We start from the raw sequence: 20,273 nt of genomic DNA, 5'->3' as shown, positions 1-20,273 counted from the left end.
TCAAAATGGATTAAAGACCTAAATGTAAGGCCAGAAACTATCAAACTCTTAGAGGAAAACATAGGCAGAACACTCTATGACATAAATCAAAGCAAGATCCTTTCTGACCCACCTCCTAGAGTAATGGGAATAAAAACAAAAATAAACAAATGGGACCTAATGAAACTTCAAAGCTTTTGCACAGCAAAGGAAACCATAAACAAGACCAAAAGACAACCCTCAGAATGGGAGAAAATATTTGCAAATGAAGCAACCGACAAAGGATTAATCTCCAAAATTTACAAGCAGCTCATGCAGCTCAATAACAAGAAAACAGACAACCCAATCCAAAAATGGGCAGAAGACCTAAATAGACATTTCTCCAAAGAAGATATACAGACTGCCAACAAACACATGAAAGAATGCTCAACATCACTAATCATTAGAGAAATGCAAATCAAAACTACAATGAGATATCATCTCACACCAGTCAGAATGGCCATCATCAAAAAATCTAGAAACAATAAATGCTGGAGAGGGTGTGGAGAAAAGGGAACCCTCTTACACTGTTGGTGGGAATGTAAATTGATACAGCCACTGTGGAGAACAGTATGGAGGTTCCTTAAAAAGCTACAAATAGAACTACCATATGACCCAGCAATCCCACTACTGGGCATATACCCTGAGAAAACCATAATTCAAAAAGAGACATGTACCAAAATGTTCATTGCAGCTCTATTTACAATAGCCCGGAGATGGAAACAACCTAAATGCCCGTCATCGGATGAATGGATAAAGAAGATGTGGCACATATATACAATGGAATATTACTCAGCCATAAAAAGAAACGAAATTGAGCTATTTGTAATGAGGTGGATAGACCTAGAGTCTGTCATACAGAGTGAAGTAAGTCAGAAAGAGAGAGACAAATACCGTATGCTAACACATATATATGGAATTTAAGAAAAAAAAAATGTCATGAAAAACCTAGGGGTAAAGCAGGAATAAAGACGCAGACCTCTTAGAGAACGGACTTGAGGTTATGGGGAGGGGGAAGGGTGAGCTGTGACAGGGCGAGAGAGAGTCATGGGCATATACACACTAACAAACGCAGTAAGGTAGATAGCTAGTGGGAAGCAGCTGCATGGCACAGGGATATTGGCTCGGTGCTTTGTGACAGCCTGGAGGGGTGGGATGGGGAGGGTGGGAGGGAGGGAGACGCAACAGGGAAGACATATGGGAACATATGTTTATGTATGACTGATTCACTTTGTTATAAAGCAGAAACTAACACACCATTGTAAAGCAATTATACCCCAATAAAGATGTAAAAAAATAAAAAAATAAAAAAAACAAAACAAAACATGATGCTGAGTGAAAAAGCCAGGCACAGAAAGGTCCATATTGTATGAGTCCATTTGTATGAAATATCCAGAATAGGTTAAGGCATAGAGACACTTGCATAGTTATAACTACTGATTTTTCAGCTTTTAGAATCAAACTCAATAAGTATGGACAACGTTCTTATGGTTCTTATGGTTCCAGAACCCAGATCAAGTGTCACCAGTCTTGAACATGGAACAGAAAAAGTACAAATAAAATAAATTGAGAAGTGGAAGCAGAGATGTGATGAGACGGGGCAGACACCATCATTATCATCATTTCACAAGAGGGGAGGCAGAAGGTCCGCAGCAGAGCAGCTGTTCTCAACTGAAGGAGGTGCTGCCCACCCCAAGGACACTTGGAAATATTTTTCTCACGTAACAGGTAGATCCTCCACCTTGGGTAGGGGTGTGGGCAGGAATGCTAACGTTCCGTCTTACAATAAATGGTCAGTCCCACGCAACACAACTTTGTCCCCCCCAAAATGCCAACAGTGCCCCCACTGAGAAACACTGCAACGGGCAAGCTAAAAATCCTGGCACAGTGGAATGGAGAGGATTCGAGAGACAAGAGCTAGTAGCCATAACGCTGGTAATGCCAGGAGAAGCTTGGAAAAACGGTCTTGCATCAGAAGAGCGGCACTGAGGGAGTAGGGAGGTAGTGCAAGACCCTCGTTTTTCACTATAAACACTATTTGTCTGTTTTAACCATTTGCATGTGTGATGTTGTTTATTTTTACATAAATGGCCATTTCAACAGTATGGAACGGGCTATGACATAAGGAAACGCTATCAGCTACAGCATTTCAGTTGAATTTTTTAATGTTTTCTTATGTCACATGCCCTTTGGTTTCAAAGACAAATCCAGCTTGGAACTACACAGCAGCTGCTTGTTTTTCAAGGGAAGAAAATGCATCATTTGAAGCCACATAATTCACATCTCAACAAAGGAGCACCCACATTTCTGTTTACCGGATGACGGGCGCCACCATGTGGCAATGATGTGTCCCCAACCTTCAGTCCACACTGCCTGAATGAAGATTCTCAGAGAATTTCTAATTTTGCAGCATTCACACTATTGCAAATTTGGAGCGTACCATGGAACGCTAACATGTATCTAACTCACAATTTCAAATTTGCATAAAGTAAGACCTCGCTGTGTCAGCTGGGGTCCAGTCAGGCGGATGCTACTTCTGAAAATCTGTAAACTTCTCAACCCCAGGCGTCGTTTGTATTGTAGATGAAAGGAAGCCATTGAGCTGGCTGTGATTTACGATTATTTGCTTTATATTAAGGATCAGCAAAAGGCAATAAAAAGAGTCATTAGAGGATTCCATTTTCCAATTTGCTACACTTGCCTGCTCACCTTCAAAACTAACCGATAATAATGAGGGAGAGTTAATACAAGTTCAACCAAAAGTTCAAGTCTTGCTGTTGATTTTTGACATTGCCTTACTGCTTCTGGTCGATAAAACCATGGATCTTGTCGTCCTGCAGCTTTGCACCCTGCATCTGTTGGCCACATGATAATGGAAACTCCTTAACCGGCTAACCAGCACCTCTGCAGCCTCTTCAAACCCTGCCCTGGCAGAAAATTCTCTTACTCAAGTGGATCCCACCTACTGATGATCCCTGAAGTGGGTCTTTCTGCCTTCAACCTCCAGAGGGAAGTTGGAAGGGAACAGCAGGTGCAAACCCTCTCAGGTCCATGTGCAAGTCTCAGATTAGGTGACACTTCCAGGAAGCCCTCCCGACCTTCCTCATGGGGTTCAGATGCACTAACAGGTGGGGCCTCCCAGGAATGGGAATCAAGTTCAACACGGTGGGATGAGCAGCCCCACAGGGTCTCTACTGTGTGAAAGTTCAACCCCACTTGGAGGTAGCCTCAGTGACTCAATGACCATGCCCCGGCATGGAGCTGGAATACGGCTGTGACTAAGTCCAATCACGTTAATCCTCTGCTCAAAGCCCTCAGTAGTTCCCCATCACGCTCAGAGCAAAAGTCAAATCCTTCCAACAGCCAGCAGGTCCCCATCTCCTGTCTCCTCAGCCACCTGGCCAGCCGGCCACCTGCGCCTTTTCACTGTTCTTGAGTAACCCAGGACCTTTGCACGAGCCACAGTAAAGCCAGATCTACTTCCGGAAGTTCTTGATGGAGTCACCTTAGAAGGGGGGAGGGGGGGAGGGAAGAGAAGCAGGGAGACAGGAAAGCAGGATGGGTTTGTAGAGAAAGAGGAGAGGGCGAGAGGGCAAAGGTCAATCCGCTCCCCCTGGAGCCGAGAGGCTCCTTCCTCCAGGACTAGATTTCCTTTAATGTTGGGACTTCACCACACCCTCCCCCCACTCTCCAGGATCACTGATTTGAACCTGTACCTTCCTGCCCCACATCCTCCCTGTAAACTAGAAGGCAGAGGCATCTCCATCCTGCCCCTGGCTCTCTCTGAAGCCAACATCTGAGGCAAAGAGGAGAAGACGACGGTGACCAGTTTCTTTCTTCCTTTTTTTTTTTTTTTTTAATTAAACTGGGTTTGGGGCATTCCCGGAAATAAACATCAAAATAGAAGTGGTGTCATTCTACTGCAGTTACAGTCACTGAGTAATGAACATAAAGGTTAGCTCGTGGGATGTTGAACTACAAAAATGTTAAATATTTCAATAAAATCACATTAATAGAGTCTCATAGTCCCTGCAGCATTTGCAATAACACAAATCACTATTGCTCTGTCTTGGGAAATTTTGTCCCAAATAGTTGAATAGCAAAGCTGGTTGGACGAGTAAACGAAGCTTGTTCACAACAGCGCCACCTGGTGGTGTAGTTTATTTAGCACTTTCCAGGGTTAAAATATCTGGGGTCTTGGTCAGTTCCACGGGGAAAATGGTCTTGAATTATTCAAAGTGTTCGATTATTGACTGTCTTTAAGAACGCACCTCTCAAATGCAATTTGGCAAAAGTGAATTGTGCTCATCGCCTTCCTCATGACTAGAAACTGGTTTGGTCCCAAATGTAATCAAACCCCAGTAACTGCTTTAGCTTAATTCACAGAAATATTCACACTTTACAAAAACTCACGTAGAAACTATAGCCAGCTACCCATCTCTATGTTAAAAGTACAGACCTAGCTCAACCCCTTTACCAGCCATGGACAGGTTACTTAAATTCTCTGGGCCTCGGCTTCCTCATCTGTCAAATGGTGAGAATAAATTCTCCGCCTTAAGATAATGCATGTAAAGCCCCTTCATGCTTTTCTATTAAGTAAATGCTCAACGAAAAATCAGAAGACATGGATTCTGAACTATTAAAGGTGGTTATTTTAGAGGAGGAAGTTTCACTTTCTACGTTATAGATTTACACGAAGCTTGCTTCTTCATAAAGACATATTGTGCTTGTAGTTTTAAATTAATGGGTTTTTTGTACTGTGGTAAAATACACATAACACAAAATTTACCATTTTAACCGTTTTCAAGTGTAAAACTCAGTGGCATCAAGCACATTTACATTGTTGTGCTTCTATAACCACCCTCCATCTCCAGAACATTTTCATCTTCCCAAACTGAAACTCTGTCCCCGTTAAACTCTTCATCTTTCTCCCCTACCCCTCGCTCCTGGCAGCCACCATTCTAGTTTCTGTCTCTGTGGACTGGACTATTCTAAGTGGAATCATGCAGTATTTGCTCTTTTGTGCAAAATCAGGGTTTTTTAATGGAGTATACAGGAGGCATCAAGCAATACCTCTGTCTTCTGTAAAGCCCTCAGTCAACTGTATTATTCCAAAAGTCCTAACAGTGTGGTCCAGGGACCTCCTACGGGTCCAAAAGACCCCTCAGGGGGTCCAAGGGTCAAAAGATCTAATACCAGGAAATTATTTGATTTTCACACTCTCGAGTGGAGTTTTCCAGAGGCCACATGGTGTGGGATGTCCCCAAAGACTGAATGCAGGGCAGTAAGACACTAGTGACAGTGACAAAAAAGTGAAACCATGCTATTCTTCTCATAAAATGTTTTTGCCTTGGAAATTTTGTTATCTACCATGAAAAGATATGTTATTTATATTAACATGTAGTGGGTTTGTTTTTCCTCATGAATTAAAGTTTTAATTCCGTTTTAACCAGAATATGGTAAATATCAATAGGCATAACCCACATAAAAAACTTTTGAGGACCCTGAAGAAAATTGTTAAGGGTGTAAAGGGATTCTGAAGCCAAAAGTCTTCAGAATGGCCGAATTCTGTCAACCTTTCCTACAACAAATGATGCTTGGATTGGCATAGACCTAGGAAAACTTTTTCTGCACATGTATCGGTGATCTGTGAATGGCTGAACTTCTCAGACGTGAATAATACACTTTTCCAGGCACTATCTCTGCTCTCCTGCAACCTGATGATCAAATTCTGCCCTCAAGCCATCTTCACATCCTTCACACCCTCACAAACACGCACACCCAGTAAAAAAGCAATCATTCAAGTACTCCAGACCAAAGCTCTCTCAATCCTAGCTATTTATTAATCCTAGCGTTTATTCCTCTAAAATACCAGTCCCACCCACAATCATCCTCTCGGTAAAACTCCTCTCACTTTGTATACTGATGTATAAGCAAAAATAAACTAAGCAGTGGTGAGCGTGAATTACATTTGTTGCCATGGAAATGCTTATGTCAAGGAACTCAGTAATTAATTTCAAAGGTATGAGGTTATTCTGACATAATTCTAGGCAAACACCTCTCCATCTTTAATGAATTGCTGGGCTAGAATAAACCACATATATTATCCATCTTTCCATCCGTCCATCCGTTCTGCCAACAAATATTAAGAGTGCCAAGCTCTGCATAGGCCTGGGGATACACTGATAACAAATTTCTGCCCTCAGGGAGTTCACCTGCAACTGGGGGAAGACCAAACAAATGCACATTATAATGGCAGGTGGTGCTGAGTGCTAGGAAGAAAAATAATGCCAGATCCAGAGACGGAGAGGGCTGGAGAGACTTGGGGGCTGGTGACGCATGAGCACTTGAACGTGGATGATCCAAGGTACCAGGTATCAAGGAGGTACCAGGCATGGAACAGCAAGGGCATCACTGCTGAAAGAGGAAGGTGCTTAAGATGTTCCAGAAGGACAACCAAGTCCCCTGTGCTTGCCGTAATCAATGAGAGGAGGGGATGGGGGAAACCAGGGGTCAGGCCTGGTGAGCAAAGCCATGGCCAGGATTGGGTTTTATACTGCAAGTCATGTAAGATCATTGCAGGGTTTGAGCAAGGATGGGGTAAAATGACCTCTATTGTAAAAGATAGTTCTGGCAGCCACGTGATTAGATGGAAGAAGAGGTTAAAGAGGGAAGAGGGGAGACTAAAAAGGTGAAGTCATCAAGGTGAAGCTCGTATCTTGGTCTAGGGTGATGGCAATGGAGGTGACAGGAAACGGCCATGTGTCCGGATGTGTTTTGAAGGAATGGAGGGAACAAGTTTGCTCTTAGATTGGACGGGAAATGAGAAAGAGGAGTCCAGGGTGACTGAAAAGGGTTTGGTCCATTCCACAGAGGGAGGAAGGCGGGCTGTCATGGGCTGCCATCATTCCGGGCGCCTTGAGCTCAGATGCCAGCTGGGGACCCGGGTGCAGCTGTGCAAGAGGCAGCTGTGAGCGACACATCTGGGCTCAGGGGCAGGGCCAGGGCGTGGACAGTCCTGAGGCTGGACCAATGCGGACAGAGCCCTGAACCCTGGGTCCTGCCATGTCAAGAGGCATGGAAGGGAAAGATCCACCCATTCCTAAAATCCCTGCTGGGGCTGCTGCGGGTTAAAGTGAAAGTCCCTGGGGCACTGAGGATGGCAATCAGTCCACTGACGATGATGCTTGTGAGGCTCGAAGCCCAGGGACACTTCAACCATCATTATGATGAGATTACAGCTGCCCAAATAGAATATCCAGGAACCTTAGGTAACGTCTCACTCTTTGGAGTAAATAAGAATCACCTGGTGTGCTTGGTAGGCATTCAGGTTTCTCAACCCTGCTCCAGGGGAGGTCGGATTCTGATTCTATGGCTACAGTCCATAGGAGCCATAGACGTTAGCGAGTTTGATGTGTGTGCGAAAGTGAGGATGCAATTTCACTGTGACGAATAAGGGTAAAGGGCAGAAAAGAAATGTGATTTTTTTTTTCTTCTTTGGTATAACTTTCCATGAACTCACAGGTTGGAAATCTTTTGTCACATGAGTATGTCCCATTCACACTAGGAAGTAGAATCTCACTGAAAGGCTGTACAATTGGATTAACATCAGGTGCCCAAGTCCCAGACACTGGCACAGAGATGCCACCCAGGCACCACAAATGGCCAAGTTCTGAGGAAGGAAGGGCAGGCTTAGGTCTAACCAAGTCTGAAAATGAACCTGAGATTCTGCACTTCTCTCTGACCCTTGGAAAGAGAGCCGAGTGTAACAGAAGAGACGCCTCCCTCATAATGCCCAGCAAAGCTGTCTGGCCTTGGGATCACATGTGGCCTTCTGGGGACCTCGGGCTCCTCGTCTGTCCAAGGAGGGGGTCGAGTGCAGCCTCTGGAAGTTCAGCTCTCTCACCCTCTTAACATTACACAGCCACGGAGGGCTCTTGCCTTCTTTCTTTATCAGCACTTGCCTGAGCCGGGCTAAGATATGGTCAGCCTATCCATGCAAAAATTTTGGACTTTAGCTATTTGAGAAACCGTACAGAAAAAAAGGGTTGAATACATGAAAGTAGTTAACAGTCACACATTGTACGTGTCCAGAGGTGATGCAGTTGAAGTGCGATGGGATGAAGAAGCCCCCGCCTCCCCAAAATTGAGGCCTACTTTAAACGTCTAGACTTTTATTGACCCGTTTATAGGACTACATATAGAGGCTGGAGACACAGGTTAGACGAAACCACAAATATGCAATAAACCCCAACAAGAAAGTGAGAACTTCTACAGGACAAATGACCCAGTTTCTTCAATAAATAAAATGTCATGGTGTGTGTATGTGTGTGTGTGTGTGTGTGTGTGTGTTGTGTGTGTGTGTGTGTGTGTGTGTGTGTGTGTGTGTGTCGGGGGTAGAAGGTTAAGATTAAAATCGGGTTAAGAAACCTATCAACTAAACCAAGTAAGTGGATCTTGTTTGGATCCTGACTGCAACTTACCAGTTGTCAGAAGACGTTTCTGAGACAACCAGGGAATGCAGACAGACATGGAGGTCAGTTATGAGAAATCGTTTTCCGCTTAGTTAGGTGTGATCAGGAAAAGCCCTTATCTGTCAGAGATACTTTGAAGTGTCTGAGGAATGAAATTAAATTATGTCTAAGATTTGCTTTAAAATACTCAGGAAAGGGGTGGGGAATCACAAAGAGACTGGCAAAGTGTTGCTGACGAGCACATGGGGACTCATTATATTCATCTATTATGGTGTATGTCTAAAATTACATTTATAAAAAGTTAAAACAAAATCAGAAAGCAGGGACACAATAAAGACCAAAGCCCAAGACTGCAAAACACCAAATCTATATTTACATCCACATATAATAACATACTTTAAGCTGAAATATATCATAAATAAAACAAGTAATGTCTATGGTTTGACAACTTAAGTATCAACAATTAAAATAAATCAAACTGGAATGAAATAAATACATAAACAAAAATCCAACAGATTGTACCTCTATTATATGTACTGTTGTCTCAAAGAAAAAAAAAAAACACAAAACCAGTAGTATCCCAATAGTTAATACTGATGGACAAAAAAAAAAAAAAAAAACACATTTTGGAGTACAAGGGCTGTGGAAAGAAAAAAAACTGATATTTTTATGCACTCAGAAATGTGGTTAAGAAGGAGAAATCTGAAAGCCCCCCAAAATTTCAGCATAACACGAACTGACTTGTTTTCAAATAGATTTGGTGATTTTTTTTTTTTTTAAATACAGATTTAAATTTCAGCCCTCTATTATCATGTATCCCCTTTTAGGATTTATATTTATCATCACAGCAAGCTTTCTGTAACACTCATTGGATTAGGTAAGGATCAGGTCAATCATCTTGCAAATGTGTTAATCTTCAAAAGTAGGCTATAAAAGTGCAAAACTATGAAAACAAAAATCTAGATTATGTACATATGGCTCAGCTTGTGAACAGGAAGAAAGGTAAATAGTGTACACTTTCCTGATACAAAGCACTTCATCACGATGCCAGCAGACTGATCTCAAACCAGGTCTCCCTTTTCACCTGGGAGTTAAGACTTTTCTATCGAGTAGGTGTCATGTTGCATAATGAAAACAAACAAAAAAACATCAGGATTCTTTGAGGACATTACCCTTGCTCTAATGGAGAAGGGCAGGGCAAGAAAAATTAACAGTGCAAATTTACTTTTGAAACAGTTTTGTTAATGAAGAATTTTGTGGTCGCTAAACCCAGGTACTGCAGAATACACTCAGCCATGGGACAGCGGATTAAGAGAATAGAAGTTTAAAACATCTAGTAAGCCAGCTGGTGGCTAGCCTCTCATTAAAACCCAAATTGCATGTACACTGAGAAAAACGCTGCTGCTTCAAAACAACCAAAAATGGGAAGACAACTGAGGTCTCAAAACAGATTACCTCTCCCCTGAGTACCAGAAAACTCAGCCAGCACGCACTCCTGCAAAATCCACGTGTCTGTAATTAACCTGAGTGTGTCCACAGTTAACCCAAATGCCAGACACACCAAGACTTCCAAATGCAAACCTAAAATTACCCCAAAACTTTCATTTCTTTTAAAATTGTTTCCAATATATATATAATTCACATGTACAATTTAGTGTTTATATTTTTATATATGAATTTAGGCAAATGCCAGAAAAACCCAGGAATTGTCCAACAAAAATGATTAATTTGATAGAAAACAAATTTCAGTAACTCCACATACGATTTGGTACGCTTATTGAATGTGTGGCTGGCCTACAGAGGAAATGTTTCCCTGTAGATACACACACTTAAAAATCCCACAAACCATGCCATTCCCTCAGAAAAGGACTGTGGATCTGGGTCTTTCTCAGATGACATACCGAAATTTGCAGTAAAAGGGCACCAAATTCAGAATGGCTGATCTCCGTACATGCAGCACATATTCATAGGGGGTCAATGCTTCTGTTAACAATTCTGTTAAGACAACAGACTGCGGAGGATTTAACATAATACAAATCATTGAGAAATTTTTTAAAAAACATACATTTTAAATGAAAGAGGACAAGTAGCAGAAACATGCTCCAAGTGATGAGCAACATTAGAGAAAAGAATACACACAGTTTTAAACAAGCAGGTTTACAACATATATTTACAGTTTTACCTGAGGTGCAAGCGTTATATACTTTCTCCCCATCCCACCCCCCAGCCCAAATGATTTCTTTTCAGCAGCGCTCAAGTATGCAAAAAAACTCCACTTCTTATTTGGTCAATTCTAAAAAAAATATTATTCAGGGCAAAACAGAGATGTCCGGTCTCCATTTGTGTACAACCCAACTGTTCCAACTATAGTTTTTATTGCTATTTGGTACAAAAGTTAACAGAACAACTTTACAAAACCGTAGTGTTCTTTATATATGTACAGTACAATCACAGCTTATTTCAGTAGCTTTCACCATCTGCTTTTTCAGAAGATGAACTAATTCAATTTCATGGAGAGTACACATTTATATCCATCAAGACCTAAGGGGGGGAGGGGGAAAGGTTTAAAGATGATTAGGATAAAACTAAATACAGTATACAAAAGTCTTAAAAAAGAAAAAAAAAGTATAATAAATAAATAGAGCTAAAGGGATCTAGAAATGCAATGGGTTCCACTTAAGCTTAAATTTTGTGACCAAAGTCTCAGGAGTCTAAATAAATAAAAGCTGCACTATTTAGGGGGTGCTAATATATACTTAACAGTGATTTAATGAAGATGATTTAACCAAGAACCAGAATTCATATCTGACAGTTGCCAAAGGCAACTGCCACCTATAAGAAACTCTGGAAGTTTATACCCTATGAAAGGGAAATTCATGGCACAGGGTGTAACAATATTTGTTCAGCCAACACCTATCGACTTGTATGGCTGAAATTCCCAGCGATGGGCCAGTCACTGAACGAAGGAGACCCCTCCTCAGCTTAGCTCGGAGTGGAAGCCCGACGCACAGGTAAGATGGGCACAAATGGGTAAGAACCACAGCTCAGACGGAACACAAACAGGGAAGCCCCAGTTCCCGGCAAACATTCTGCAGAGATGATATGTGAGCTGGTCCTGAAGTCTCAGAACGAGGTTGTTTGGCAAAGAGGGTGCGGGAAGAATGTTCCCGGGGAGAGAGAAATGCAAGCAGAGTAGCCCAGAGGCTGCAGGAAGAGGCCGGAGCTGGATAAACAGGACGGTTCCCATCTGCTGTTACATGCAGTGCAAATAATCTATTGCTTACAACCTATAAATTTTCTGTTTTCAGGTTTTAAGGCAGAGTGGATTTAATCTCATTCCTGTGATGACACCAGTCTCACACCACTGGCATCACCTGAGCGGGAGAGAAGGATGTAGAGCTGCAGAGGCTGACGGGCCCCATGTGTCCCAGTGAAAACAGAAGAAGAAATTCTGCCCTAGTCCATGAGCCTTTATCTCTGTACCTAGATCTAGCAGGCACTCAGTCAAGAGTCTGCTCCATGGGGATATGGTGGTGGTTTGACAGGACAAGAGTTATCTGGGAGGGAACTAGATCGGTCCATGAGCCCCAATCTTTCCATTCAATTTATTTTTAAAAGCATCCTAGTGTGACTCTCACACAGACATCATGCCCTCTGCCCAAACTTGGAAGTAATTAAACTAACACGTGTACAACTCCAAGAACACTGAGGCTTTGGGGTAGCTACCGTTAGATACATTTGCCATGTGAACCAAAAAGTCGAAATAAACCTACTTGCTCTGTCCCACTCCCCTCCCCCAACAGATAAGGATTTATAAAGGCTTTGAACAAGCTCTTAAACTGGAGGGTTGGGGCACAGGCCTTGGACTGTGCAGACCTACGACCAAAAGTAGGCAGAGTAAGGCGCTGGGCAAGTTACAAAATCCAAGTCTCAGTCTCCATATCTGTAAAGTGGGCACAGGACCTCCTAACCCAGGGATCGGCAAACTTGTTCTGTAAAGGGCCAGACAGTTAATATTCTCGGCTTTGCAGGCCATGAAGTCCCTATCCCAATTACCCACCTCTGCTGCTGTGGCACCAAGCAGTCACAGACAATACGTAAAGGAATGGATGTGGCTGTGTGCCAATAAAACTTTATTGACAAAAACAGGTGGTAGGCAGTTGGCTAACCCCTGACCTGATGCTGTAAGAAGGATTAAATGAGCTGATGGCGATAAAACACTTCACTCAACGCCTGGCATGAAACAAATGCTTAGTAACTTCCAGTTGCTATTGTTGTTTTTACCATTATCATCGCCGCTGATATGCAGAGACCGGGAGGACTCTGTTTTAAGACACTTCAAAAGTCAAATTCAAAGCAATTTTACTTTTTATTATTATACTGGATAAGCTAGATGGTTTATTTTCAATTAAGTAAAACCAATGCATTATATGTGCTCACCTTTCATCCCCAAAATAGGGAATCAAGTTTTTTTGTCATTTGGTCGATAATGTGCGTTCCCAATAAAATTCTCATAGTTCCTCTTCTGTAGCATGCTGCTAGATAAGTGTTGATAGGACACAGGCCTTTTTCCTGATTGAAAAAAAAAAAAGCATAAAAGGGCATTTAGAATTAAGTTCAACAGTTAGGTAAAATGTGTGGGATGTTAGAAGTCAATTTTCAAAATTCCTAACTGACAAGGTGACCAGAACACATAAGATGTTACTTACAAGGTGAAATGGTTTTAAATGCCACGAGGACATTTCTTAGCACAGAATTTTAAGTCACTAAAGCTAAAATTATCTAAGTGCTAGGTGGTCATCAGTAAAAATTAAAAGGCTAAAAGGAAACAGCAGCATAAGGATTTTAAAGCTTTGTGTATCATGAACCAAAACTGTGTGGAGGAGGAGGGAAAAAAAGACTGATTTACTTGCAACACAGAGCCTTTTCTCTTCAAGTAAAGACACAGTTATGACTCATGTCCATTTTAAGTGCCGAGGAGGGGGAAAAAAAGGGACGCTTCTAATCAAAAGGCTGCAAAAATTATATCTTCATCAGAATTTTTATAAAAGTCACTGGACTGTATGAAAGCAATTGTTTAATTTGCTGTCCCTACCAGATCAACTGGCATCAAGCCATCCTTGATAGAGCATTGTCACCACACAGAATCTTTAATTTGAAATAAATACGAACTGAGAGGTTCAAAATGGATTTGTCCCTTTGGGACGGACAAACCTGCAGAGTTTATATCCGACAAAAGAAGGCATGGTGGTTTCATCACGTTTTCCAAGGGGGACAGGTCCCCACGACACTCTGATCTACTTTTTTGCAGGCACAGGTATGTGTCAGACACCTCTATGAAACTGTCATGAGTTAGCAAGGGCGTTAAAGACACCAAAGTATCTATGAGCGTAATGGACAATACAGGGAAAAACTGTGCTTTCTACAATTCACTTAACTATTTAACAAAGGCTAAAGAAGGCAGTGCAGTTCTGTAAGTCTGAACATCAAGCTGTTCAAAAGATTGTTTAACCAGCAGTTCTTAGCCTTCTGCTCTGGTGGATCAAGGGTCCTCATGGGTATTTACTGAGCACCCCTGGCACCACCCTGTGCTGGGCACCTGACAAGGGCTGCATACCAAAGTTATATAAAACTCATTTTCTGCCCTGAGTGAGTTCACAGTCTAGTAGGGGTGGTGAGACATGGACAGAAATACCCCACCTCCGGGTTCCCACCTCCCAGGGTGTGCTGGAGCGCTGGACGCAACACACACGTGCAAAGGAGAAAACTGGACCGTGACGAAGTCAGGTGAGCGGGCGTAAATGACACCTGACATCAGACTCCTGGGTCCTCAAGCGCTTTTCACCATCCTCCCAACCAGGGAGAAAATTAAATTAAAAGAGCGAAATGAAACACTGGGGAATAAGCTTTCATCCTGTAGGGCTGAGTTTGGGGGCCCCGAACCACTGCCCGGTCTCGGAACGTCTCGCCCTCCCGGAAGCCCCCATCTCCAGGACACCCACCTTCCAGCGCCGACCCGGCCGCGGGGCCCGCAGGGCCGCAGGGGAACAGGGCTCCAGCCGCAGCGAAGGGCTTCTGCGCGGGCAGCACGGCCGCATCCGCCTCGCCGGTGGCCAAGAAGCGGGGCCGCGCAGGCAGCGCAGTGGGCGGAGGGCACGCGCACTCGGGGGGCAGCAGCGACGTGAGGCCGTGCACCACATGGAACTTGGGGAGGTCGAAGGGACGCCGGTAGTGGGGGCCGGGTTGGTCCCCATCGCGGGCCGGGGCCCCGACCCTTGGCCGCTTGGGGAGCGGCTCGTCCGGCTCGGCGCCGCGGCCGCAGAAGTAGTCCCGGGCCGGTGGCGCCCAGAGGCCGTCATTCCTGGGGGTGTGGTCACTGCAGCCATTGAGGGCGCCGCCTGGGGCGGGCTGGGCCGGGGCCCCGGCAGGAGGCTGAGGCTTGGGCTTGGGCTCCAGCCGCTTGGCTTTATCCGCGGCCGGGGTCGCGCTGGCTTTGGCGAACATCTCGGAAGGCGGCTGCCGGGCCGCGGCCCCCAGCCCCCCGAGGCTCTGCGGCGGCCGGTGGGACTTCAGGTTGCTGGGGGCTAAAGTGCTGGAGTCGATCCCTGAAGTCAGAGGGGCTTTGCCGGGCCCCGGGGGGGTGGGCTTCGCTTTCTCGGACGGCAGGGGTCTGGGCTGCGCTGGGAAGGCGGGCCTGGGCTTGGGCTTGTAGGGATTCGAGAGGGGAGGCACATCTTTCCCCAGTAAAGCTGGGGGGCATCCGGTCCGTCGACTTCGAAGCAGAGACTTGTTCCGACAGTTTCTGTGGCTATCTGGGTTGTACTTATGCTCCAGTCTCTGGTGCATCGTTAGAACCTCTGGATAAAATGTCTTGAAGGTGCAGAACGGGCAGGTGGTACTCGTGGTCACACTTTTACCCAAAGAAGCTGCCGGGCAGCAGTGGGAAGCCCCGAGGGATAAGTTTAAGGGCTTCTCCTGACAGTTGGCATCGACCTCCGCTTTCTTCTCTCTGTGGCCGACCTGGACGTGATGGGCCACCCGGCCGTCTGGGTGAGGGGCCACGTCCACTTCTGTTCTGCAGGTGAGGTTGTGTGCCTGAGGTTCAACTGCTGGTCTCTTTTTTAACACGTCCAAATAAGCAGGGGCAGGAGTTTTGCTCAGTTTATCGGCACTGTCATCAGCTGCGTTTTTACTGAAATCCTGAGTATCTTTGTGTACTGCTAAGAGGACAGCACTGCCCAGAATGTTCTGAAAGGCAGGGGCCATCCCCTTCAGTTGCTTTGCAGGTGAGCTGCCTTTAACATCTTTGGCACCATCAAAACATCTTTTCTGATTTTTGGTTTGCGCACTGTCAGTGGTTAGAAGTGCATCTTCCGTCTCCTGGTTTTTCCCCTCGTTCCTGACTTCAGCAGCAGCATCGGTCTGCTTGTCCTTGTGATGTCTCTCCAGGTGATACCGCAGAGAGGTCTTCTGGGCTGCAGCATAGTCACAAAATTCACATTTGTATGGTTTTTCACCTAAAACAAGAAATGTCACTCTATTACAGAAGTTTATGAAAGGCATCGAAACAAATAAGACACAGAAAATGAGGTCCTTTCCTTTTCCCTTCTTGTCTATTAATCTTCACATCCAGGATCTGTCATGAGTTGTTTGCTTCATCGCCCTTTCTACCCCAAATATTTGAAAATGTGAACACGTCTTTAATTTAAAAAATTAAAAAGCACACTTTAAAATTATCTCATTTAATCTTCATAACAGCCCTATGGGAGTGAATATTATCCCACTTCTACAGCTAAGAAAATGGGAGCGCAGAAGAGTTAAGTAATTTGCCTAAGGTTGTACGCCGGTGAGCAGATGTGCAAATTCAAGTCCACACAGCCTCCTAAACCATTATGTTACAGCTGCTTCTACAACCTAAAGAAAAGATTATTGGGAATTCCCTGGCGGTCCAGTGGTTAGGACTCTGCGCTTTCACCGCCAAGGGCACATGTTCAATCCCTGGTCAGGGAACTAAGATCCCACAAGACGTGTGGCACGGCCCAAAAATAATTAATTAATTAAAATAAACTTAAAAATAAATAAATGATTGTTAAATATATTCATTGCATTCTAAATCATAAAAATTAATGCGAAAGAGCTGTGGCATTAAAAAATGTTAAAGAGGTTTTAATAAGATGAGAGTTAGGATAAAGGAGAAATTAACTTCACAACAATCAACAGACTACACATATATCCTTAAGCTAGTCCAAGGATCTAGCAGAATATCTGAACAACACAACAACAACAAAAAAAATCAGACACAGAACTACATCATAATCCTCTCAACTAATACATGCTGTAAACAAATCTAAGAAGTTCCTTACCTGTATGTGTTCTGAGATGAATATTGAGGTAATAATTTGAACGGAAAAACTTCCCACAATAACTACATTCTCTTGAGGATGTAAGATGCTTTATTTTTCCTCCATCATCATTTTTATCTTAAAACAGAAACAAAAATAATTCATGTAAGAAGATGGCTCAAGTATGTGAACAGGGCGAGCTGACTTAAAGATTCTTGATAGAAACGTTTTTGGAAAGTATAAAATAATTTTTATATTAGGTATTGGCTAAAACCATGCCAAATGTTGCTTTGAGGTTGCCTGCAGTATTAAAGCAAGTGTGCATCAGTTTTTTTTCTGAGCACAGCAGAGTTCACTGTAAGATTCAGTTCTTCATCTACCTCGTTCACAGGACCATTTAATAGACTGAAACCAACAGGCAGCTGTCCGCTCTCCCAACAAGTCTGAGACACGCAGAACCTGGCAAACTCAAGCTGGACCTGCACACAGGCTGGAATATCCAGATTCTTCAGAATAAGTAATTTAGAAAACCAAGCCAATACAAATCACCGACTTTCCCAACCACCAGAGGAAAAGCTTTTTGTCTTAAGCTTAAGCAAGTTACCACTAGAGGGCAGTGAGCACAACTTAATCTTTACAGAAAATAAAAAAGCTTGGCCCTGGGCAAACACCTAGGAAAGTTTGTCAAAATTTAGCAACGTTTTTGGAAAGCAGGTTGTATTACCCACAAGCACTCACACGGGCTAAATGTACCTGACAACTCAAAATCTGTCCCCAAATGACCCAGGGTTGAACTTTAAACTTCACTCTCTGCAGCCTGATCAGAACAGGGGAGTAAATGAAGGTCCTGGGGGGGCCACTAATGAGAGGAGGACACAGCAGCCCTCCCAGACAGCCGTGCTGCAGGTAAAGTACCGGCTTGCCATATATGGGCGTAAGTTCTAGATGAACCTCCTCTTATATTATTAAATTATGTCATATTACATAAATCACAATATGACTACAACATAAGTCAGGTCATCTCTTTAAATTTAGCATAACTTGTCCTTTTGCCTTGAAAAACTGTAATTCCCTACTAAATGGCCTCTTCCTGGCTCCTTCCACATTCCGCAGTCTAGATTATAGATTTCACTGATTTTAAAAAGCAACTTATAACTAAACCACGGTGAGCCTCCAGGTACAATAAAAGACGGGACTATATAGGGAATTCCCTGGCGGTCCAGTAGTTAGGACTCCACATTTTCACTGCCGAGGGCCCAGGTTCAATCCCTAGTCGGGGAACGAGGCACAGCCAAAAAAAAAAAGACAGGACTATAAAATCTCTGTCACCCCTAAACTTCCCTGAAGACAATGTAGCCACCTCTAAACCTCTGGACACTCTAAGACAGCAGAGACAACCCTTGATCTAAAAAGGTGTCATGAAGACTTTTAAAAATAATTTACATGAACAACTATTATTAAAGCCATTTATAGCTTAAAGTTGAAAACAATAAAGATAAATTATTTACTCTGCTTTTTGATCTTAAAAGTAAATCTAAAGAAAGCCAGGCTGATATAGTACGTAACAATAAAATAAATCTAGACTAGAAGACCACATCATAATATTAATTCATGAAAGTCCATTCCCTAACGTAGAATGCCCAGCTCTCTTTCTGACAATCACACCCAACTCTGTAGCTGGGCTTGCACCTCACTGCAATTTCCTACTTCCAGCTATGTGTCAGGATTTACGGTATGTTGCATCATATCCCAAACGTTATGAAACGCCTTTATTCTAACACAAAGGGCATGAAATGTCCACATCTACCTGGTTCCTGGGAAATGTCCACATCTACCTGGTTCCTGGTCCTTCAGCACCACCTGTGATTTTGCTTGTGCTGCCCTTTAGAGGACTTTTTATAAATAGGCAGTTGAAATCATCCTTGGGAGGTGGAAGACAAGGGTCAATGAACCAATTTTGTAAACAGGGAAATCAGGGCAAAGAAAGGTTAAGCAACACGAAATGGGTCACAGAACAAGGCAGTGGTAGAACCAGACTCAACGCAAGTCTTGGCGCTCCCAACTATCATGGGCTATTCTATCTGCCTGCCGACTGGGCCCAAGTTTTCCACCCAGTTCTGCCCACACCACCTACTGGCAGAATGTGACCGGCTAGCTCATTTCTTTCAGGGCACCGGGGCATCTATCTCACAGGCCTAATTACCTCCCCATTACTGCAGGCCCACAAACAGCACTGCCACTAAGAGGAATCACTTAGAAAACTGGAGGGCTGGTTTAAAGTCATGTTTATGATGTCATTAAGACACCATAATGCGTTTTCTAGATTTCTGAAAAATGAAGATTGTAAGCATGCTAAGTGCTAGGTTTCCTGTCTCCCAGGAAACTCTAAACATGCTAAATATTTGATATGAAAACTGCTGCTCTCACACCCATCCTGTGATCAGAAAAAGAACTGGGCACCAGCTTCAGAGAAGATGTATTATCTGGTCACATTCACCCTGGATCTCACACCCGGGGTTCTTAGAGACATCAACACACTGTCAAGTTACAATGCAAGAGGCCAGCATGTTTAAACCCAAGACCAGTCTGTAAATGATACCGTTTCTCTAAGACTAATTCATGATCTCATCATTCCTGTGTTGATTATGCAGGGGTTTATTCAGTGTTCTCCAGCAGCAGAATCCTCTGTTCAAACAAAATATTATTAAATGGGTAGAGAAGCTGTGGTTTACGTGAAGACGGGCACGATCTGAACCACAGGTGGAATCCTCCGCCCTAGATGACGCCCACTGGGACTCAAGAGATAGGTCAACAGGACCTCAGCGATGGCTTCCGTTTCCCATAAATGCCATCAGTACATTAGAATTTTGACTGAGCAAGTGAGATCTTTACATCATCTTTGGTGTGTTCACATTCTCTTTACTTTACAAATTGTTTCAGTGAATGAGCTATGAATGAATACTTGCCCCCAGACACAAAGGATAGGGGACCAGGCAGCACCAAATGGCCTAATACTCTTTCTCTGATTGACAACCATTCCCAGTACTGATCTGTGCCCACAGATATCCGTCTGGAATAAACGTGTGAAAGCTGGCCCTTGACAGAAAGGGAAGTGCACTGCATATAAGGATAACTTGTTTTTATAGATTAAGATCAGAAATGCTGGGAAACTGTAAGGGAAGGCCAGCATCTCTCAACTCTGACACTACTGGTACGGGTGGGGGGGGGGCCTGCCCTGTGCCTGGGAGGATGTGTAGTGCATCCCAGGCCTCCACTTACTGGGTGTCAGCGGCACACACACCAACACAGTGGTGACGACCAAAACTGTCTCCAGACAGTGCCAGATGTCCACTGGGGGCAAAACTGCCCCAGCGAAGCAGCGCCGATGCACAAGGTAAAATCATGTGTGTCCTGGGACTTCCCTGATGGCGCAGTGGTT

General features: G+C 43.8%; 1 protein-coding gene across 3 annotated transcripts in view; it reads right to left on the bottom strand.

Moving 5' to 3' along the window:
- Positions 1–8,856: 8,856 nt before the first annotated feature.
- Positions 8,857–20,273, bottom strand: part of ZNF217 (zinc finger protein 217) — a 28,074-nt gene continuing 16,657 nt past the window's right edge. For all 3 annotated transcript variants that reach the window (XM_060123574.1, XM_060123576.1, XM_060123575.1), the window contains exons 3-6: positions 16,856–16,972; positions 14,495–16,009; positions 12,933–13,064; positions 8,857–11,033 (exon numbers count right to left, since the gene is read on the bottom strand). In XM_060123574.1, the coding sequence (XP_059979557.1) occupies positions 12,955–13,064; positions 14,495–16,009; positions 16,856–16,972 (1,742 nt within the window). In that variant the 3' untranslated portion in view covers positions 8,857–11,033; positions 12,933–12,954. The remainder of the gene's footprint in view (positions 11,034–12,932; positions 13,065–14,494; positions 16,010–16,855; positions 16,973–20,273) is intronic.

This window comes from Lagenorhynchus albirostris, chromosome 15, assembly GCF_949774975.1.
Source record: "Lagenorhynchus albirostris chromosome 15, mLagAlb1.1, whole genome shotgun sequence".
NCBI classification, from domain to species: Eukaryota; Metazoa; Chordata; class Mammalia; order Artiodactyla; family Delphinidae; genus Lagenorhynchus; species Lagenorhynchus albirostris.
This window is presented reverse-complemented; position numbering and strand designations above follow the sequence as displayed.